At 42.5% G+C, this 21,231-nt stretch overlaps 1 protein-coding gene across 16 annotated transcripts in view; it reads right to left on the bottom strand.

Annotated features, from left to right (window-relative positions):
* Positions 1-21,231, bottom strand: part of MSH5 (MUTS-homolog 5) — a 71,687-nt gene that overhangs the window by 29,144 nt on the left and 21,312 nt on the right. For 14 of the 16 annotated variants that reach the window (XR_002282934.2, XR_016049316.1, XR_016049317.1 and 11 more), the window contains 3 exons: positions 20,749-20,805; positions 19,059-19,160; positions 18,871-18,915 (listed from right to left, as the gene is read on the bottom strand). Coding sequence is in view for 9 of the 16 variants with exons in the window: in XM_020674485.2 (XP_020530144.1) it covers positions 18,871-18,915; positions 19,059-19,160; positions 20,749-20,805 (204 nt within the window). In the remaining 7 variants the exon portion in view is untranslated. The remainder of the gene's footprint in view (positions 1-18,870; positions 18,916-19,058; positions 19,161-20,748; positions 20,806-21,231) is intronic. The other 2 variants (XM_020674487.2, XM_088858185.1) reach the window with 1 other exon arrangement.

The following is a 21,231-nucleotide window of genomic DNA, read 5'->3' as shown; positions in this document are numbered from 1 at the left end:
TCTCTTCTCTCAAGCCCCTCCATCTCTTTCTCCAGTCTTCTTCTTGTAGCAACTTTTTCAACATGGTGTCAGAACAAGATCCTTATAGGTGAACTGATCCTCTTACCTTGTTTTTCCTTCGAGGAAAAAGAAAGGAAGGGGGAAACCATATTTTTGCTAGTGATGATCACACCAAGAAGCACCCAGGTCTTCTTTCACTGCAGAAAACCAATATGGTAATTTGCATTTGCTATGAATGTGTGTTGCTAACATTTCCTTTCTTGGAGATGAAAATATAAGGAAATAGTTGCTGAATAGTGTTAAAAGTGCTTGGCCGATGCCAAAGGAAACCCAATGGGGTTCATTTATGAGTTCTAGAAGAGAGATCCTTGTTCATTTGTATCTAACTGATAAGTATTGTGGCTACAAGTTACTATGTGGCAGTTTGTGCTGTCTTTTTCCTTGCAACCGCCTGCCTTTTGTAATCCGTTGGATCTATAAGGCTCAATTCAGTGATTTAGGGCTTCTAATAGTGCTCGGTCAAATATAATCTTGCATATCCTTTTTTTTGTGATTGTCTTACCTCACAGCTAAAAAAAGTAAGCCTGGAAATTCTACGTCAGTTGCAAAGGGATCTGCGCAAACTTTTACTATTGATTATTTTGAGACATTTACTCCAATTGCTCAACAAATTTTCTATTCGAGAGATCATATCTGGAGCAGTTATTTTGTGGCCTTTCAAGTCTGTGAGAACATGTAATAAAGGATTATAGTGGCTTGCACACTTCAACAGACGTGTGTATGTTGGTTGGCTGAGCTAGGGTTAGAGGGTCTATGGCCTTGGTCACGTCAAAAACCCTTACCTTAGGCAAGTGGCACTGCCAAGAAGGGTTTCCAAAAGGGCATACTTTATTGAAGTCGAAGAGATGCCCAGCAATGGGTTGTAGGCCAGAAGAGTTTCGTGGTTTCCTGTGTGCGGATGTGGGCTTGTGAGAGCCAAGGCTAAATTCTCAAAAAATCTTCTCATGACATGTACACATGACAGTCGCATACCACAAAGCAACCTTACAAAGGGATATGTGTATATTTGCATAGAGAGAGTCCCTCCTGCACTATAGTGATATGGGTACGTGACTTGCTCTTAAGGGAGGAAACTTATAATCCACAATAAAGGACTATGGATTCGCTATTTATAAGCCAGTTTTGATGAGACAATCATGAGGCCCTACATAAAACTATGGGTCAAGAGTCTTATTGGGTTAGTTTGAGAAGTGGGTCAAGTCGAGTGCCCTAATAGTCACTTTTAGTGATCCGTTGGTATCAATGCACTTCTAGAAATTTTATTTTCTGTCTAAGAAATGTTTCTGTAATTTTTTTAAAAAAAAAAATAGGAATTTTAAAATCTTTTTCCAAATGTGAAAACCCTTAAAGGGTATTTTAGAAATTTATGGAATTAAAGGGGCTAGGAGGAACATGTAGGCGATGTAAGGACCCGAACTTTTCCAGTAGAGGAGCCGTCGTGCTTGCAAGGAGGATGCCATCGTGCACGCATGAGGAGCTGACGTGTGTGCAGGAAGGATGTCGTCGTGCGTGCATGAAGATGCCGCCGTGCGTGCAAGGAAGATGTCGTCGTGCGCGATGAAGAGAGAGAATGCCGTTGTGCACGATGAAGAGAGAGAATGTCGCCAAGCGCATTTCACTGTCGTGCGCAACTTGGATGAAGAAGACACCGCAGAGTGCAATGCTGCCGAGCGCAGATGGTCATCACCGCCGAGCACAGATAGTTGATGCCGTCAAGCGCAGATGGTCATCACCATCGAATGCAGATTAGTTAATGTCGTCGAGCACGATGCCGCCGAACACAATGCCGCCGAGCGCAGATGGTCATCACCGCCGAGCACAGATAGTTGATACCGCAGAGAGCAGAGGGTCGTTGCCGCCGAGTGCGAATGCGTGTGTGGGCTGCCTTGCGCAAATGAGGATGTAAGCCGTCGTGCATGTGAGCCGTTGTGCACAATTGAATAGGGTAGTCCAAGGGACTTCTTCTTTTCCCTCTTGATTATTTGCTCTCCCCCTTGTTTACCACTTGTCACTATCTACCACCACTTGTCACTTACTGCCACCACTTGTCACTTGTGTGCTGCCACTTGTCAATGTTGCCCCTTCCTCTTTGCTTATAAGTAACCCCCCTTCACACACCTCTCAAAGGTTTTGCTCTCTCTCACCCACGTTCTCCCTCTCTATACTTAGAGCCTTAAGCTTGAAACCACTTTTGGAAGCTTGGCTGTGTGAAGGGAAGCTTGGAGTCTTTGGTGCATTTAAGTGGATTCAGCTTTCATGCTTTCATGTTTTGTAGAAATATGCATTCTTAGTTTATCCAAGTATGAAGTTAAGTATGATTCTAGATGTGATTTTGAAAATGAGAATGGGAGTTCAAAGTATGAGATTTAAGCATGGTTATAGGTATGATTTTGAATATGAATGTGGCTGCATGTTATTGAAATTATGCTAGAATGTGCCCTGTTTTTCCAGAAGTGTGACTCTTATTTGTGTGATAAATTGAGTATTGAAGACATCTCTGTTGGTTATGAAATTTCGTCGGACAGTACCCCTGTGAATCTTTTTTAAGATGGAAAAGACCTTGTGTTGATTCCTATTTTTGTTTGGAAGTTATTAGTCATTTTCTGTAAACTCTGTAATGAAATTCCAGGAACTTTACATGTTTTTGTATAATAATGTTCACTGATCAAATGGTATCCAAATGAGTCTAACCCACGTTTAAATGAAACATGTGTGAGTTACTTAAAAAATGGTTTTGGAACCATGCCGAAATTCTCTGTGGTTTGGCAAGTATGCCCCTTTCTCTATGAATAAGTCACTGTTGTGAATGTAGAAATTTCAAGAACTGTTACATGTTTTTGTATTGTATTGTTTACTGACCAAATCATGTCCAAATGAGCCCAAATCACTTTTAAATGAAATATTAGTGAGTCTATTTCAAAAATGGTTTTTTAACCATGCTAAAATTCTTTATGGTTTGGACATGATACTCCTTTTTCTATAAAGATGTCACTGTTGTGAATGCAGAAATTTCAAGAACTGTTACATGTTTTTGTATGGCACTGTTTACTGACCAAATCATGTACAAATGATCCCAAATCACTTTTAAATGATATATTAGTGAGTCTACTTCAAAAATGGTTTTGTAACCATGCCGAAATTCTTTATGGTTTGAAAATTATACTCCTTTTTCTATGAAGATGTCACTGCTGTGAATGCAGAAATTTCCAAAACTGTTACATGTTGTTGTATTGTACTATTTACTGACCAAATCATGTCCAAATGAGCCCAAATCACTTTTAAATGAAATATTACTGAGTCTACTTCAAAAATGGTTTTGGAACCATGCCGAAACTCTTTGTAGTTTGAAAATTATATCCCTTTTTCTATGAAGGTGTCACTGTTGTGATTGCAAGAAATTTCCAAAACTGTTGCATGTTTTGTAATGAACTGTTTACTGACCAAATCAAGTGATAAGTGTCATGTGATAAGTGCCATGTGATAAGTGATAAGTGTTATGTAATAAGTGTCATGTGCTAAGTGTTATGTGATAAGTGCCATGTGACAAGTGCCATGTGATATGTGCTACATGATATGTTCCATGTGATAAGTGTTATGTGATAAGTGTCATGTGACAAGTGCCATGATAAGTGCTATGTGATAAGTGCCATGTGATAAGTGTTATGTGATAAGTGCCATGTGATAAGTGTTATGTGATAAGTGCCATGTGATAAGTGTTATGTGATAAGTGCCATGTGACAAGTGCCATGTGATAAGTGTTAGGTGATAAGTGCCATGTGATAAGTGTCATGTGATAAGTGCCATGTGATAAGTGCCAATTGCTAAATCTTATGTGATAAGAGCTATGTGATATGACCTATGCGGTCAGCCATGTGATAAGTGCTATGTGATAAGGCCCATGTGATCAGTGATATGTGTGCATGATATTGAGACAACCAAAGTGATACGTGATTTATTGGCATGCTTTGAGCGTATTGCATAGCCATGATGTGATAACTGATATGTGATCCAGTGGCGTGTTTTGATTTCCCTAACTCCCTATGATAGGAGGGGAGTTAGGATGAGTATGTGATGGGCGGGTCGCACCCCCCAAAATTCTATGTGATGTAAAAAAAAAAAAAAAAGTGAACCGTGTCTTACAAGGCATGTGCCTATCAAAAGCCCCAAAGCGCACTGAGGACTGCGTGTGTGCGTGTGAAGGCATTACTGAATGGGTCACTCATGGTCATTGTCTTCCTTCTTGCGTGATGGTAGAAGTCCTAAACAATGAAATTGGCTTGGCCTGATGAATAGGGCTTCTACTTCGGGAGTAGGCGAATTAGGGAGTGAGTTAGTTGGTAATTATTGATGTCACTTTGATACGTTAATGTGCTAGAATTGGTGTGAATGACTGATTTGTTTGATCTTTACTTCCTATCATATATGATTGATCTGATTTGTTATTGTTTTACTATGAATCAAGCACGATATATTAATAGATATGAGTATGACACAAGGCTCATGTTTATATGAATGGCATAACACCTTTAGCATTGTTGTGTGATGACATTCCTAGACAGGAAAGCATGGTACCGTGATCCGCTTACTAGGCTTTATAGCTCATTCCATTTACTTCCATCCTTGTAGATTGATAGCCGTAGGTCAAAGGCGGACGATTCAGGATTCGCGACTGGTGGTTGGAGTTCGTGCTTTTGCAGAAGTTCCCTTCTATTGCATGTTTCTGATGGCCGTTTGGTCATAGTTATGTATTTAATTTTGAAGGCTATGTAATATATTGGGAAATTTATGATCAGTGTATTTACAGTTCGAGGACTGGTTTATCCAGCTTTTGATGTATTTGTGTGTGTTGTGGAAGTCATATTTTATTTCGTGGTTTACTTTGATTACCGTTTTTCTAAGGCATTGAGCGCACTCCTTCCTGAGTGGCATTCGCTACCCTGGTTCACAGTCTCGTACTCTGTTGCCCTCCGGCAAGTACGGCAGGGATCAGGGGGCCGGGTCATGACAGCTTTGGATCCAGCCTCCCACATATGTCACACCTACATGTGTGGGATATGGGTTCCATAAGGCCCACCCATCAAACATAGTAATGAGATACCCTCATCCGCTTTTCTTTTCTTTTTTAAATGAAGCTTTTTAAAAAAAAAGAAAAAAAGAAATGGGGTCAAGGCTAGGTGGTTAGGGCAGTTGGGTTCCACAATGTGACATCTTGAGTTCCATTCCTACCACCTTTTCCCCACGGAATTGCCCACAAACAACAACAACAAAAAAATTCAGAAAGAAATCTTGTGAAATCCATAAAGAAGGTTTAGTGAGCGTAGTTAGTGGGAATAAAGAATGTTTTGGTTTTTAAAAATACTTTTTTCAATCTTTGATCTTGACTAAATATTTTTTAACGAAATCCTACAATTTTTGTGAGAGAAAAGGAATTCTAGTCAAAATAGAAGATGTGTTTTTTATTGGTTTTATCCTAGGTTGACTAAAAGTGGTTGTAGGTCAAACATTCAAGGGATATGTGTTTTTTGATGGGTAAGTCAATGGGGGAGAAGGCCCCCTACCCATTTTTCATTAATAAATAACCAGAGGAAAACACTTAAGGTACAACCCTATGAAAAGGTACTTGCACCAGATCATGTAATAAAAGAGAGGAAAGAAAATCTGATGGTCTATGGCACCACAAAGTAGCACCGGGGTCAGCAGTTGCCTTTTTAGCAAGGCATCAGCAACCATGTTAACCTCACGAAAAACATGTGTGATGGACCATCGATGAGAAGACAGTCTGGTGCAACAATCGTCTTTAGCCTCCATGGAGCATTGCATCGATTCTGAATGACATTCACAAGCAAAGCCGAGTCACTTTCAATCTGAATTGGAAAGCAATTAACTTGAATAACGAATTGAACTCCTTCCTCAAATGCCAAGAATTCTGCATGGTTATTAGAAGAAAGACCAAAATGCTTTGCAAAAGCAGCAATAAAACCACCCACACTGTTCCTAATAACTCCACCACCACCTGCTAAGCCTGGATTTCTCAAGAATTGTGAGTCTCAGGAAAAGACCACTCTACAGAGGTAAATGTCACAGCCCTCTGCTGCTGCAAGTTATCCGAAGGTTACCAATGATTGCCTTTTATGATAAATGAATAGACCATTTCTTAACTTCTGCTAGTGCCTGAACATGTATGGTAATCCTTTTAACAATAAGCTCTCTCTTGGTGGGTCTTGACTCAACTCTTCTGTTGCACTCTTCCCATAAAAACCAAATAGCAGTCAAAAAGATGGAAGACCAAATACTACAAAGTTCATCTGATTTAAACCTGAAGAGCCACCACCTAAGTAGATCAGGGACAAAGGTACCAAGGACAAACCTTTTCCCACATCTCTAAGCGAGTGATCTCCATACATCCTGTGCAAAGGCACATTGAAATAATAGATGAAAAAGATTGTCATCATGGCTACTACAAAAGGGACATAAAGAGTCCAATTGCATTCCTCGCTGCTGTAGTAAGAATGAAGTGGGTAATCGATTATGCAAGGCCAGCCATGAAAACAACTTCGCCCTTAGGTGGCATTTGGAGGACCAAAGTGCAAGAAAAATAGGTTGTGAAGAACCGTGATGCCTAATAAAATTCCATACCCTTTTAACAGAAAAGATCCATCAGCAGAATAAATCTAGACCAGTGAGTCCTTCTTGGGCTGTAGAGGGAGAGTATAATTCTCAACCGCTCTCCATATATTCTTCAAAGAATCAGATGTGGGATGCGGCAGAATCCAAGCTAGAGGAGCTCCTCTGATAAAATCTGAAACCCTCCTTCCTACAGCAACCACCAAAGATTCCTGAATGTTAGCTTTGTGGACGAGAGGCTGACCTTCTAACCATGGGTCCATCCAAAAATCTACCTACTGACCATTACCGATATTCCACAGCATATTGCCTCTCAAATGAAATAAGCCAAGTAAAACCCCCTTCTATGCATGAGAACATCCTCTTCTACCTTCAGCCTCCTAAATCGAGGAATTTCTAAAATATCGATGTTTGAAGAATCGTGCCAACAATGCAGATGGATTTTCCAAAATCCTCCATGCTAACTTCATCATACCTGCGATATTGAAATCCGCCATATCCCTTACCCGAAGACCCCCTTCAGCCATAGGTAGGCATACTGTTTTCCATTTTATCAGATGAACACCTTTTTTTTTTTTTCATCGGCCCATAGAAAGTTTCTCTGGAGTTTCTCTATCATATTACATGTTTTCTTCGAAAAAATGAAGGATAATAGCCAGAAAATTGATGAAGCCCCTAGAACAAACTTAAGCAGCTGAAGGCGGCCGGCATATGAGAGGCATAAAGGCTGCCAAGACCCTATCTTACCAAAAATCTTACCCACCAGATTATGGCAATAACTATGCTTCAGATGTCCACGAAATAATGGTAGGCCCAAATAGCGAACCGGAAAAAACCCTTCAACAAACTTTAATTCCGACGGAATTCTCCACCGTCCTCTCCGTGGTGCCCCGAAGAAAAAGGCCTTGCTTTTAGATGAGTTCAAAATCTGACCAGTACTCCTCTCAAACTTTTGAATAAGTACACGCATAGCTGTGGCAGTAGAGATGGATGCCTCACAGAAAATAAGCACATCATCAGCATAAAAGAGATGCGAGGCCCCATAGTCACACCCTAAAGGGAACGTCCTGTAAACCATGCCTTGCAAAAAAGCACAATCAACCTGATGGCTAAAAATATCCATGACCAGCAACGAAAGATAAAGAGATAGAGGATCCCCTTGCCTCAAACCTCGCTTACCTTTAAAAAACCTTTGGGTGGGCCATTCCTTAGAACGGAGAAAGACGTAGTGGAAATACATAAGTGAACCTAGGAAACAAATAGTTCAGGAAAACCCAAAGCATGCATCTTACCTACTATAAAATCCCAAGAAACTCTGCCATGCTCAAATCGATTTGCAGACACATTTTAGGACGATCTGAGTTCCTATGGCAAAGAGACAAAAGTGCGTTTGCCATGAGAATATTATCAGTGATAACCCTACCTTTCAAAAAAACAGCCTGCCTAGGGTCAATAAAATCAGCAAGAACAACTCGTAGATGATTGGAGATTATTTTGCTGATGATTTTGTATAAGACATTAAACAAACCTATAGGTCGAAAATCTTTCATCACCCTAGGAGCATCTACTTTAGGAATCAGATAAATAAAAGTGGAATTGATTTGCTTGAGCAGCTTACCCTTAGTGAAGAAATCTTTAAGGGCCAGAATAAGATCCTTTTTAATGACTTCCCATCCAAACTTGTAGAATTCCACTGAAAAGCCGTCTGGTCCTGGCGCACTTTCATTTCTCATAGCCCAAATACATGCTCTAATTTCTTCCATAGATATTGCGTCCACTAGTTTGTCCTTTTGAGAAGAATTGAGATGGAAAGGCGGCAAGTAAGTCTTTGAAATAGCCAATCATATGATTTTCAATATCATCTTCAGTAGATAAGAGATTCTCATTTTGATCTTTCAAAGAGATAATTCTATCAGACCTCCTTTTGACCACGGTCGATAAGTGAAAATATTTGGTCTTGGAGTCCCCCTGTTTTAACCAGTTTTGTCTTGATTTTTGCCTCCAGAATCTTTCTTCATTGGTCAGAAGAGTTTGCAATTTCTGAGTATACTGCTTTTCCTGAGACAAGAGTATCTCATTAGAAGGATCCATGTCTATCATCCTCGAAACCCGTTGATGTCAACCGCATGGGTGGCACCACAGCCACCCCTTCGCATAAGCACCCTTTCATTAGCGGGCAACCCCTCAGTCGCAAGCTTCAACATGGTCCCTAGGCCACTACTTCTCTTCTCATGGTAGGTCTCAATAAGACCATCGTCTCTGTGGGTAACCAAAACGTAACCCCACCTGTGTCGCACAAAGGAGTCGCTACCACTAGCACGTCGCTGCACACACCACGCTTTGAAAATTCTTATGCCAGTCCGCGCAGCCTTGCAATCGCAGTGTACACATGCACTCACGTCATCGCTAACAGTCTAATCATCACTGTGAAGAGCCGGGGCAGGCAACGGCCCATCCCAGTTTTCTCAACTACTTCAGGTTTCTTCAGACTCGGACTCAACACAGGTGGTTCCAATACCACCAATGCCATGCATAAGAATCCTGTAACCAAACTAGCACACGACTTTCGAGATAATCGAAGGTCTCACAAACAAGTGCACATACATGCTCGAGCCCAAGGCCTCTCCAACTAAACAAGCGAGTATTCCAAATACTCAACCTCTCACTTCAAAAGGGGTTGGGCCTAGAACCACCCCAAACACTGTTGTGGATCATGCACACACATGCAAATCCAACGGCGATGTCAGCGATAAAGGGAATTAACGTCCATCGTGCCCCCGATTCTCCCAAAGCCACTCGCTACATGGTACTCGAATAAGTTCCCCGATTCTCCACTCCTCCTTCCTTGCACGTGCGAGCTAGCCCCCGAGGTAGGGCTCGAGATAAGAGGACACGCTAGACAACGACCAGTCAACACCCCCCTTCTTCAGACAGACCATAGCCCCCGAGGTCAACTACGAGTTGCCTTCTTCCCGGGCGCCATACACTGCCCGAGTTGACTAACTTTGCCCGCGCCTCTGTGGAGCGAGCCAATCGAGAAGGAAATTGGAATCGTTTTAGATTTTGGGGGAAGGTCTACCAGAGCCTACGGTTTAAACAAGCAAAAGGGATGGAAGTGCTGCTCCGAAAGCAAAAAGTAGAGTCTTCTACCTCAGAAGACTTGCTGAAACAAAACAGGTTCGAACTATTACAAAGCGCGGAAGAACCTGAAGCGAGCAACACTATTCACTACTATGTCATCGGGGCACAGAAGGGTGGGCCTCCTCCATCCGACCCTCGGCCCCAAGGCCGTCATGAGCAAATAAAGGAAACATGGCCCCAAGGCTATCTTGAGCCCGACCGACCTGCGTGTTGGCCCCAAGGCCTTCAAGCGCCAAGCCTACAACAGCGAAACCCCAGCGATCTGTCAAGTCCGATTCGAGAGAGGTACCAAGGGAGTCGAGAGGAGCTAACTCTTCGAATCGATAAGCATGCCACATGCTAGTATTTCATCAAGGATGTACAGCAGCCACTGTTGACTGGATGCGACTACGGTCAAGAAGACTAAAATTAGACCAGAGGCCCACCGCATCCAAAACCTTGAAATATCCTGGACCACCACCGGTCCCCTATTCAGAGCCTGTCACTCTCTTCAATGAGCTGCCCCCCTTTTTGAAACACCCTAGAGCCGCACCAATCTCTCATGCAAACACTTTGCCTGCCCACGCCCAAATCTTCGCGCCTGCACAGTCCTCATCCCATCCTACTCCCCCTACGCCCGTTCCAGCTGCACAGCCTAGTCAACCTTCTCTATCTGAACCTACGACAACGGCTGACGCTTCCTTGACGGCTGTGACAAACCCCTCTCCCCCAAAAACCATCCCATTGCCACCTGTTCCACTGAAATCACAAAAACCATCCCATTGCCACCTGTTCCACTGAAATCAACGGAGAGCTGGGCAACTACCCATCTCGAGGCCGACAAAGTTAAATACGACGTGATCGGGCATCTGAGAAAACTTTCAGCTCTCCTAAGTATCTTCGATGCCCTCATGTCGTCCAATGACCTCCGAATGGTCCTGGTACAAGCACTCTCCAGTCCAAAATTATATGAAATAGATGTCGAGCAACTCGAGGTAGACCCTGTAAATACTCAACGGTTGCATGGCAATCACGGTTTTGGACGATGACATACAACTGGGGGAGAAACCGCACAACCGACTCCTTTTCGTGACAGGCGCGCTGCACGCCAGTTAGGTCAATCGAATCAAGCTCGACGGAGGATCAACAGTGAACATAATGCGCCGTAGGATCCTTACCTGAATTGGGTTGAGCGTAGACCACCTCGAACCTACAAGCCTAACGGTTCAAGGATTTAATCAGTCTGGAGAATAGCCAGCTGGTACGATCCGACCCAAACTCAAAATTGGAGATTTGAACACTACCACTTTATTCCATGTCATTCAGACAAGGTAGCTCTTATAACATCCTATTGGGTCGTCCCTGGCTGCATGAGCATGGTGTGGTTCCATCCACGCTTCATCAATGTTTCAAATATAGCGGGGATGGGAAGCAACACGCGGTCTATGCTAACAAAAGGTCATTCCCCATTGCTGAATCACACTATGCAAATGCAAAATATTATTTTGCAAATCCAATACGCTTTCAGGAGCCTGCATTGCCTGTGAAAGCTCGTACGGACTCGAAATTGAGAGAAACTGCCGCAACCTCTCATGAGGATGTAGAGGCATGACAGGATCTCTTAATCATCTTTTTCAAGAGGAAAAGAGATGTGGGAGAATAATCCCTCTTAACCTTGTTGACGAGAACCTCGCCTCACCCCCGGAAGACACGCCAGATCGAAAAAACGAAGAGGAAGTTTCACCCCCGATTCCCTCAACACAAGAATCCTTGCCAGTGGAAACCCAGAGTGAGCGTAGCAGACGCACTGCTACAGGTGTAAGCCCACCAACATCTACAGTCACCTATGCTCAAGATGGCATGAAAATGCTACATATCCCCATCCCCCTTCTCGAAGCTGGAACGGCATGTGCAATTAAGGTAGAACGAAAAGATGATCAGAAGGTCTTACACATCCCTGTCTATCTAAAACAGTGGGAGGATGCTTCCACTCCTCAAACCAATTATCCCACAAAGCGACTCAAAGTTTTGCAAATACCTAAGGTGCTGCACGTTGAAAAGAACAAAGATGACTTGTCCCGATCCCCCGCAATACATTAGCGAAGCCCCAACAAAACCTTACAAATTCCCGAAGTCATGTCCCTTCCCGTTCTTGAAAAAGAACGTAATGAAACCAAGCTCACAGGCCAAGTTTACCACACATAGAACACCCAAAAGACTGTTCTTTCCAACCTCCCTATCAGAGGCTCAACTCGCTTGGCAGGAGGAAAGAAATGGCCCGTCTTCCCCCATCCACAATCCTGCTGATAGCTTCAATCAGCAATATGAGCCCCAAATACAAGATCCAATGTCAGTGCTAAAGGATCAGAAACAAGATTCGCCTGACCAAGCGGAGGCTCTGAGGAAAGGAAAGACTAAGATGGAGGAGGCTGCCCCTCCAAAGTCCACTCCCGCTCCCTTATCGGGATTCCCCACAGAAACTCGAGAAGTGGCTGTTCGGATAAATCCACGAAGTAATCCCCTCCTAGATGCCGCAGTCATACCCAGATGGGACTTATACAGCCATGAGGCTCATCAAATCATGAAAACTATGGACTACGAGCCGTCTAACATTCAAGGCTTGAACAATGGAAAAGAAATGTTGGGGCCCTTTGCTATCATCGAAGCTACATCGTCTCAGCACCATCAACAGGAAGGCCTTGGTTATCGGGGGCGACCAAGCCTACCCCAGTGGCCTTTCCCCACCAAGCAAATTTCTAAAGTAACGGTATCGCAAGAACCACCGTCGTCCACCCGAAAATTTACTACTGAAGAAATCCCCACCCAAGGATCACAGGAAATGACAGAAACCGGCCAAGCCGTCCAAGAGTCTGTGGGACTGGAGGCAAGAGAGACAAAGGGAGGAGAACCACCCACAGAACAAATAGTCGAGATGCCTAAGAAGCATGGCCCGATCAATAACTCATCGCCTCCCGATGAGGAAGAAAGAGATGAGGCCCCAGAAGTCCTAGAAGACAGCGGACAAGCTACGGAGGACGACTTGGAGAAAATAAACCTGGGCAACGAAACCGACCCAAGGCCCACTTTCATCTCCGCCATCATGTCTCCCGAAGAAAAGCAGGAATACACAAAATTCCTAAAGGCTAACCGAGATGTATTCGATTGGTACTATGAGGAAATGTCGGGTCTTGATCCGCGCGTGGCGTTTCACAAATTGGGGATCAACCCATCATACAAGTTGGTCAAGCAAAAACCGAGGAGATTCAACGCGGACTTGGAGATCCAGATCAAAGTGGAGGTAAACAAGCTTAAAGCGGCACGATGTATTCGGGAAGTCAAATACCCAAAATGGTTGGCTAATGTTGTGCCAATCAAAAAGAAAAATGAGCAGATCAAGGTCTCTATTGAATTCTGGGATTTAAATTCAGCTTGTCCCAAAGATGATTTCCCACTCCCCTTTCGGGCAGACATAGCCACTAAAGCTATAGGTAAAATTATCAAAATAATAAAAAAATGGGCATGGTGAAAACCCGTAAGGGCGCCATGAGCAAAAATGACAGGCGGGCACGGCCATGAAGCTATGAGTAAGAGTGTCCTAAAAACAAGAAAACTGGGCGTGGTGGAAACCTGCAAGGGCGTCATGAGTAAAAATGGAAATCAAAAGGTGGAAGTGACCTTGAAGTCACAGGTAAAAATGCCTTAACAAAAGGACTTGGTGAAAACCACCCTCGTGGCACCACTCTTACCCGGTTCAAGCGAAAACCTGAAATGGCACTTGTCCCAAACAAAAACAAATCTCTGGCCCCAGCGCCAGCCACAAACTCTTTGTTTCCAGCACCAACATCACGCTCTCTGGCCTCAGCGCCAGCCTCAAACTCTCCAGCCCCAGCGTCAGCCTCAAACTCTTCGACCCTGGCATCAACATCACGCTCTCTGACCCCAACGCCAACCTCAAACTCTCCGGCCCCAACGCCAACACCACACTCTCTGCCCCAGTGCCAAAACAAATCTCTGGTCTCAGCGCCAGCCTCAAACTCTCCGGCCCCAGTGCCAACATCACACTCTCTGACCCCAGTGCCAAAACAAATCTCTTGTCCCAGCACCAGCCTCAAACTCTCCGACCCCAACGCCAACATCACACTCTATGGTCCCAATGCCAGACCGGCCCCAGCGCCAACATCACACTCTCTAGCCCCAGTGCTAGCCTCAAACTCTCCGGCCCAAGTGGCAACAAAACAAATCTCCAATCCCAACGCCAACTTCAAATCCCCAGCCCAGCACCAAATCAAAATCTCCAGCCCAGCACCAAAGAAATTCTCGGCCCCAGCGCCAACATCACACTCTTTGGCCCCAACACCAACACCACACTCTCCGGCCCAAGCACCAGCAAAACAAATCTCCGACACCAGTGCCAACTTCAAATCCTTGGCCCTGTGCCAAATCAAAATCTCCGACCCAGCGTCAAAGCAATTCTCGACCCCAGCGCCAACATCACACTCTCTAGCCCCAGCGCCGACACCACACTCTCTGGCCCCAACGCCAAAACAAATCTCTGGCCTAAGTGCCAACAAAACAAATCTCCGACCCCAATGCTGAAGCCCCAGCGCCAAAACAAACACCACCGGCCTCAAGGCCAAACAAATTTTCTTTTCTTACCAACTAGATTGGGAGCAACGCCCTCCAAGGGAACCCACTAGCCGGGACATTAGGAGGTTCTGTTGACATGGAATGGTAAGCCCTCCACGAGGCAGCCTATCAGCACATCCTCCCAGAAAACGAACTCCAGTAGAATTGGGAAAAAAGCCCCTAAGCAAGGCTCCAGACTGCTAGAGACCACTTTGTCGTCCCTCAGAGAAACGCTCAGCAAGGTCTACCCCTCAAGAACTGCGCTGACGCCGGTGATCAGGAAAAAAATATCTGTTGAGAGGTAATAAATACGTCCTAGTGAGGATTCGAAAGATGAACTTCGACGACAAAATTTTCATTTCGAATTTTGCAGTTTTCGTTTCTCTCGAAGCGTAACATCCGTCAGGGCAAGTTGTTGTACGTCATTTTTTACGTAGTTATATCCCCCACACGAATAAGGAGAGAGTCAGTGATAACTTGGTACTGTTGGTACCCAAGACACTACCAGACCAAAGTTGTACTGCAAAATAAGCCTCAAACTAGACAACCTGGGAAGAGTACAATCATGCCTAAAAAGGACCTTACAACTGTAGCCCTGTATTAGTGGCTTCAGAACAGTACTAGACAACCGCCGTTGCATTCCGAATATTGAAAAAACCCCCAGGACCAAATTTGGGCTCAATCGGACCACCCAAAAGGGTCCTACTCCCAAATTTCCTCAAAACGGATAGGTTTTACACTATCACAGTACGGCTTCACTGAACCAGTCCCCAATCCTGAAGGTTGCGACTTCACATCTCGAAATGGACTTCAAGGATCCATAGAAACTTCGTCTGGAATAAGAAAAAGCTCAAATTTGGACATATTCTAAATCGTGGCCACCCCGTCATTTTGACATAAGGCATGCACCATGGCATGACCTAGAGTCAAACTTCTTCTAGAAAAGAAGATGAGCATGAAACCAGAAAAATCAAGGTTTCAAGAGGAAGACATCTCGAACCTCGTTAAGCACAACTCGAGATCCTCACATCGGATCATCACGAAACCGAGTTCAATGCGACCACCTCACGAAGAGCTGCAAACTGGTAGTCTTGTTGTACTTAATCCAAAGTCAGTTAAGCACAAATCCCAAGGTTACAAAAAACAGCACGTCCGCCTGGTCACCGGAATCCCTTTTTTCGGTGACCTCCCAAATTAAGAAATGCTGCAAATGAAGACCAAAATAAACCAAACTCGGTGCGAAATGACTGTGATATTCTCCTCTTTCATCTGCAAACAAAGTAAAGACTCAAAACATCACAGGTCGAATGGAATTGGCGCTAAAAGTTCACGAATCTAACCAAACTTCCACCCCTCGGAAAAGGGTTGCCTCAGTACAATTAAAGGGCATCAAAATGCCCAAAATCGAACGAACATTGAAGATATAATGGCAAATCGTCTAAACCATCGCTACAATTTTCCGAAAAAGCTTCCAAGATCAAGCAATAGCAGGAGACCCCTCAAAGAGGGATGGTTTCGTCAATAGCACAAAAGGTTTTAGGGGCATTTTGATGATTGTACCGAATTTCGAGATTTTGTTCTAAATTCTTTTAATTCTAATTAAGCGTAGCTTTTTAGCATTCACCCCTGTTTGGTGAGTTCTCAATATAAACAAGCTTGGGTCAAGTGTAAAAAGGCGGATTATTCATCACTCAAATAAAGGCATCACACTTGCTTTTCACTTGTCTTTTGCTCCTAAACCCTTAATCCCGCTGAGAGGAGAAAGAAAACTTTCAAAGAGAGAAAATACCCCTGAGTGCGCACTCCCATTCCCTCTCTTTCCTAAACCAGGCTACACCCCAAGCCCTCTCTCCCTTCCTCTTTAATCACTACCTGCTCTGCACAGTAACCCTGTCCGTGACAAACGCGTGGTCACGAGCAAACTCAAGAGTTCTAACCCTCGAACCACTGCTCTAACTTCCTCTTGTATAGTCGAGTTGAGCAGAGAGACCCACACGCTCTCTTCCTCAGTCACTCGAGAGGAGTCAGCCTGAGCCGGTAGTCAAGAGGGATCCAACTCTTCGGTTGCCTCAAGTGCTTGGACGCCTAGCGCTCGTGCGAAGAGGAAGACCTTCACCACCCTTCCTCCGCACTCTATCCTTTTGTCAGTCAGCCCCCCCTGAGAGAATCGTCACGGAGAGGGATAATCGAACCCCCATCACAATTGCAAGCACGAGAGAGAGAGAAGTGACCTGTTGAATGCCTGAAGAGAGCCCGTGTCCAAACCGCGCTGGCAGACAGCCGGAGGTTTCGTTATTGTTCTCAGAGGACGAACCACCCGGCATGTTCCCCAAAAACCAAACGGCGAGGTAAGCGTCTGAACGTATCCCCGCCGTAAAATCTTTCTCGTTGTTGGTTTCTATCCGCACTCAAGAGAGCTTGCGTACGGGCACCGGCAAACTTGCCACGTGTGCGGACCTCCCGCGATTGTTTGAGAGAGGATTTTCTCCCCGGCGCGCATGTTGCGAGGAACGAAAGAAAATTAGGCCTCGACCAATAAGATTCCTAGTTTCCTCCCTAAATCATAATGATTGATTCCAAGGATGGATGGCTCAGATTTGTTTCTCTCTGACCTCACAAATTACCTAAGAGTCATATAGCCAAGATGATTCTAATTCAGACAGGCACATCTAGACCCTCTTGGTTGATATCATTATTACATGAAGTGATCAAGAAGGAATTAATAAATTGAAGGAATACCTAAGACAGTATGCTCAGACGAAAGACTTGAGAGAGTTTAGGCATTCTCATTGGATTGAGGTAGCAAGGTCCAAGTATGATAATAGTCTATCCCAAAGGAAATATGCAATAGATTTGTAGACAGAAATAGGGATATTAAGTGTTCAACTAGTTGATATGCCATGTCTCTGTTCTGCTGAATTCAACCCCGTATAAACATTAATGATAAGTCTACTTTCATGGCTTGTTCTAGAACATGATAGCAAAGATGTCATAAGGTGTTATTATCTCTTTGTTTTTCTTCTCTGTCTATATTTTTCAAAGGAGAATAGGCGTTGCAAATGCAAGATTTTGTGCATGATCGGTGAAATAAATAAAAGATGCTAAAAAAATCTGAAATATTTTGTCCATGATCGATGAAATCAATAAAAGATGCTTAAAACTATTTGAAATGCAAACCCTATCACACACAAACCACGCAACCAACAGAAACCCATCAAGTATTGATGATAGATGCAGAAAATCAAGATTTCCCAGATTTTAAGCCTTTTCTAGACCTGGGCAAGTTCTTAGTCAACTTGACAGATTTATGAACCACGATATAGATATGCCCAGTCAAGGAATCCTATCAAAGCACAAGTCCAAGAGGATTTACCATGATGAGAATAACAACTAGTATGCTCTTAGGTATTGTTCACTTTAGACTTCTTCGTATCATGCAAAATAGCCAGTTATATAACTGAGTGTGGAGAGACTAAGATGAACAAGTCAATGATGTGACACCTCAAATAGATCGATCCTTAAAGTATGCCACCAACCATCGAAACAGGATTGGTCTCCATGATAGTGTTCCAAAATTGATCTAGGCAAGTGAACTATTAAACTATTACACATCTCGTACAAGCTTCTCAATCCACATAGGGTTTCACAAATGGACTGTTCTCCCTCATCAGTCCCCCATATATATGGGTGTGCCTAATGCCTTCTCAATGATTCCAGTCATTAAGGAGGATACAATCCAAATGTAGAGTTCATAACTTTAGAAATCAAGCATCGCCATTCTCCTGCCTATGTAGGTTACAAGGAACATGATTGAAATTCAGTATTCCTGGTTAAGTTAAAGAAAGACAATTCATACATCAAATCCAAAATTAAAACTGTAAAAACAATTGACTTTATACAACTCTAGAGAAAACACCAAAGGAACACCTAGACAAGTAGGTCCAAGAGCGAGCGAAGGACAGCAATTCCCTAAGAAAAGCCCATTGTCACCCCAGGTACAAAGTTCCTATAATTTGTTATCAAATACTCATTAGTAGAAATTGTTATACTGTGGAATCCCAAAGGTATTTATAGTGACAGCAAGTCCGTAAAATTTTCCGATCATTGCAAACAAAAGAACAGGACAACCAATGAGCACCCTAGAAAGGATTCTATAAAGGTTCATTACAGTGTACCATTTTAAATCACTTTAGCATCTTCTGTACAACCCAGTAACTCCTGTTGAAATTCCATGATCCAGACCATAAAACCATTTTCAAACGCAAGACAGCTATCAAAAACTTTTGATTCATCAATAGAAAGTGAGGGACGCATAAAAGAAATTGATACAAAACAGCCAATTTGACACCAAGACAAAGTGAAGAGGAGAGCCATGTTTGTCATAAATTCATTTACCAATTGTCCGTGATACAAGCATCTACAAAATGGAAATAAACTGACCAATTCGTAGACAAAGACCAACTCTGTCGTAATCGACGTACAAGCCTGCACAGAATTTAAAGCAATAGAATTCCAATAAACATCTCACTATCAGATTTGAGAACATTGATACATGCGTACTAGCAACACAAATTCTTGACAATATATTAATATCCAATAGAAGAGGTACATATGAAAAACCATTCTACCTTCTCAAAAATGTGCAACGTCAAACCTTCCAATTGCTGTTGCAACCTTCCAGGAACTTCAACTTCAAAAAGTCTCCCAATGTGCAAAAGAGAGGCAATGCTCTAGACGGAAGAAATAACAAAAGGATTCTCGCTCAAACAATACATAGTACAACCATGACTAGAGAGATGTTTTAAAAAAAAGCCCAATAAGCAGCCCAAAATTGTGACCAGAAAGTTGATTTTGTATCATAGGAAAAATATAGGACAGCATGAAGAAAACAATGGTTAGCACATCCTCTGGAATATATAATCAGGGAGCAATGTGATAATACTAAAAGGTAATTTGAGTCAGGAGAACAGCACAATTGAATATGGAGGACTTGCCATAATTAAGGGCCGTCTTGTCACTCACTTTCATGGTTCCATTCAAGTGGAAGATCATGTGGAAATCCTATTTTGGTGTGATTTGATGTGTTCGTGCATGCAAGGATTAGAGAGAGATGGGTGATGTGCTAGGGGAAGGGGATGGAAATGAAAAACAAAAAGAAACAAAAAACAAAAGTCCATGTTTGTCTTTATTTCTTCTTTTCGTGTATAAAAAGACGAGAGAAGGCCCTCACATATAAAGGCACTTTCTTTGAAGAAGAAAGAAATAATGTCCCTTGAAGACACATCCACAGTTAGCTGTTATCATCTTGTTTTTAGTATTATGTTGAGTTTGATATCAAGGTGTTTGTGGCCAAATTTCTCTTCTCTCTACGCCCTTCTCCTGTTGTAAATTTCTCTATGCCACTTATAATTACAAATACAAGATCATTATATCACAATTAACCTAAGGTGAATGCTTAAGAAAATATAAATTATAATGACCCCAAGGAAAGTTACAAGGAAACCTTCAAATACTTACAAAGAAACATTTTTGTGAGGAAATGTTGACTTACAAAGAAACATGAACAAATGTTTTGTTGCATAATAACAAAGTCAAGCTAAACCATAGACATTTTAAATGTAGCTTACATCATTACACAATAATAGACTTAATAAAAAAAATTTTCCTCAAAAAAATTAATAAAGCAAGAGAAGAATTACTATCAGTATTTTAGCTCTATGTACGTCAAAAAAGTGTCCACAAGTTGGATCATATGTTGCAGAAGTCCAGTAAAGAAAGAAATGTGCAACATAATTTTTCTTTTTTTCTGTTCAACCACATGAGATGAAAAAGGATCACCAAATCCAATAAAGCAGTCTCTAATTACCCTAATCTGTGAATCTAGCTCTTAACTCATCAAGATAATATGAAGTTCCTAGTTCTTTATTGCAAGTGTAGGCCTTGATGTATGTTACATCTAAATATCAATTGAAAATGATGATTACATCCATTCCTTATCAACAAATGTACATAATTAGCATTCTTTACAAATGGCTGGGTACAGCAGTAGATGCTTCCTAATGATTTATTTAAGACCATTAAAACATACGCATACCATCTCTCTTTAAACTTCTTTAAGCAAATTCAGGAAGGATCGAATAACCAGAGAGTAGAGACACCCACGCGATGCTTCAAAGAAGAGGTAAAAAGTTTCACATCTAAACCAATCGCCACTTTGGACCTCCTAACCTTTGCATATTCAATTTGCAAAAAGTAAAGAAATGAAAGCTTATATGCAATAGACACCATAGAATAAGGAAACGAAAAAAGTGAACCTACCTTTAATATGGTTGACCATTCATCGATTGTAGAAATCGAACTAGGAGAGTTGAATTTCTTCAAACAAAACAAAACAAATAGTTAAGTTCGGAGTTATCAGATATAAGTCCAAAAATAAACAAAGAAGCAGCATTGAAGTGCGAGGAATCAAGAGCTCATGTAGCAAAGATTCATCGGTATATTTAGAAAGAGAAAGGATAGATCATTCAACAATTACCACCTTGTAAAGGAGGGATATTTACAAGCCATACAAGCCGCAAACAATCTTTTGATATTTTTTATTGGGAACAAGACTTTATTGGTGTGCATAAAGGAGGGGGACAAAGGCTTTACAAGCCTTAACAAAAAAGGTATAACATGAGAGGCATAAAGGCTTTACAATCCATACAAACCACAAACAATCTTTCGACGTTTTTTTTTTATTGGGAACAAGATTTAATTGGTGTGTATATGAGAAATGCCTCAGAAAAGCACGTGTGTATA

Source organism: Amborella trichopoda, chromosome 2, assembly GCF_054954075.1.
Source record: "Amborella trichopoda isolate Santa Cruz 75 chromosome 2, AtrichopodaSantaCruz75HAP2 v2.0, whole genome shotgun sequence".
Classification (NCBI taxonomy): Eukaryota; Viridiplantae; Streptophyta; class Magnoliopsida; order Amborellales; family Amborellaceae; genus Amborella; species Amborella trichopoda.
The sequence above is the reverse complement of the archived record's forward strand: the minus strand, read 5'-3'. Positions and strand labels throughout refer to the sequence as shown.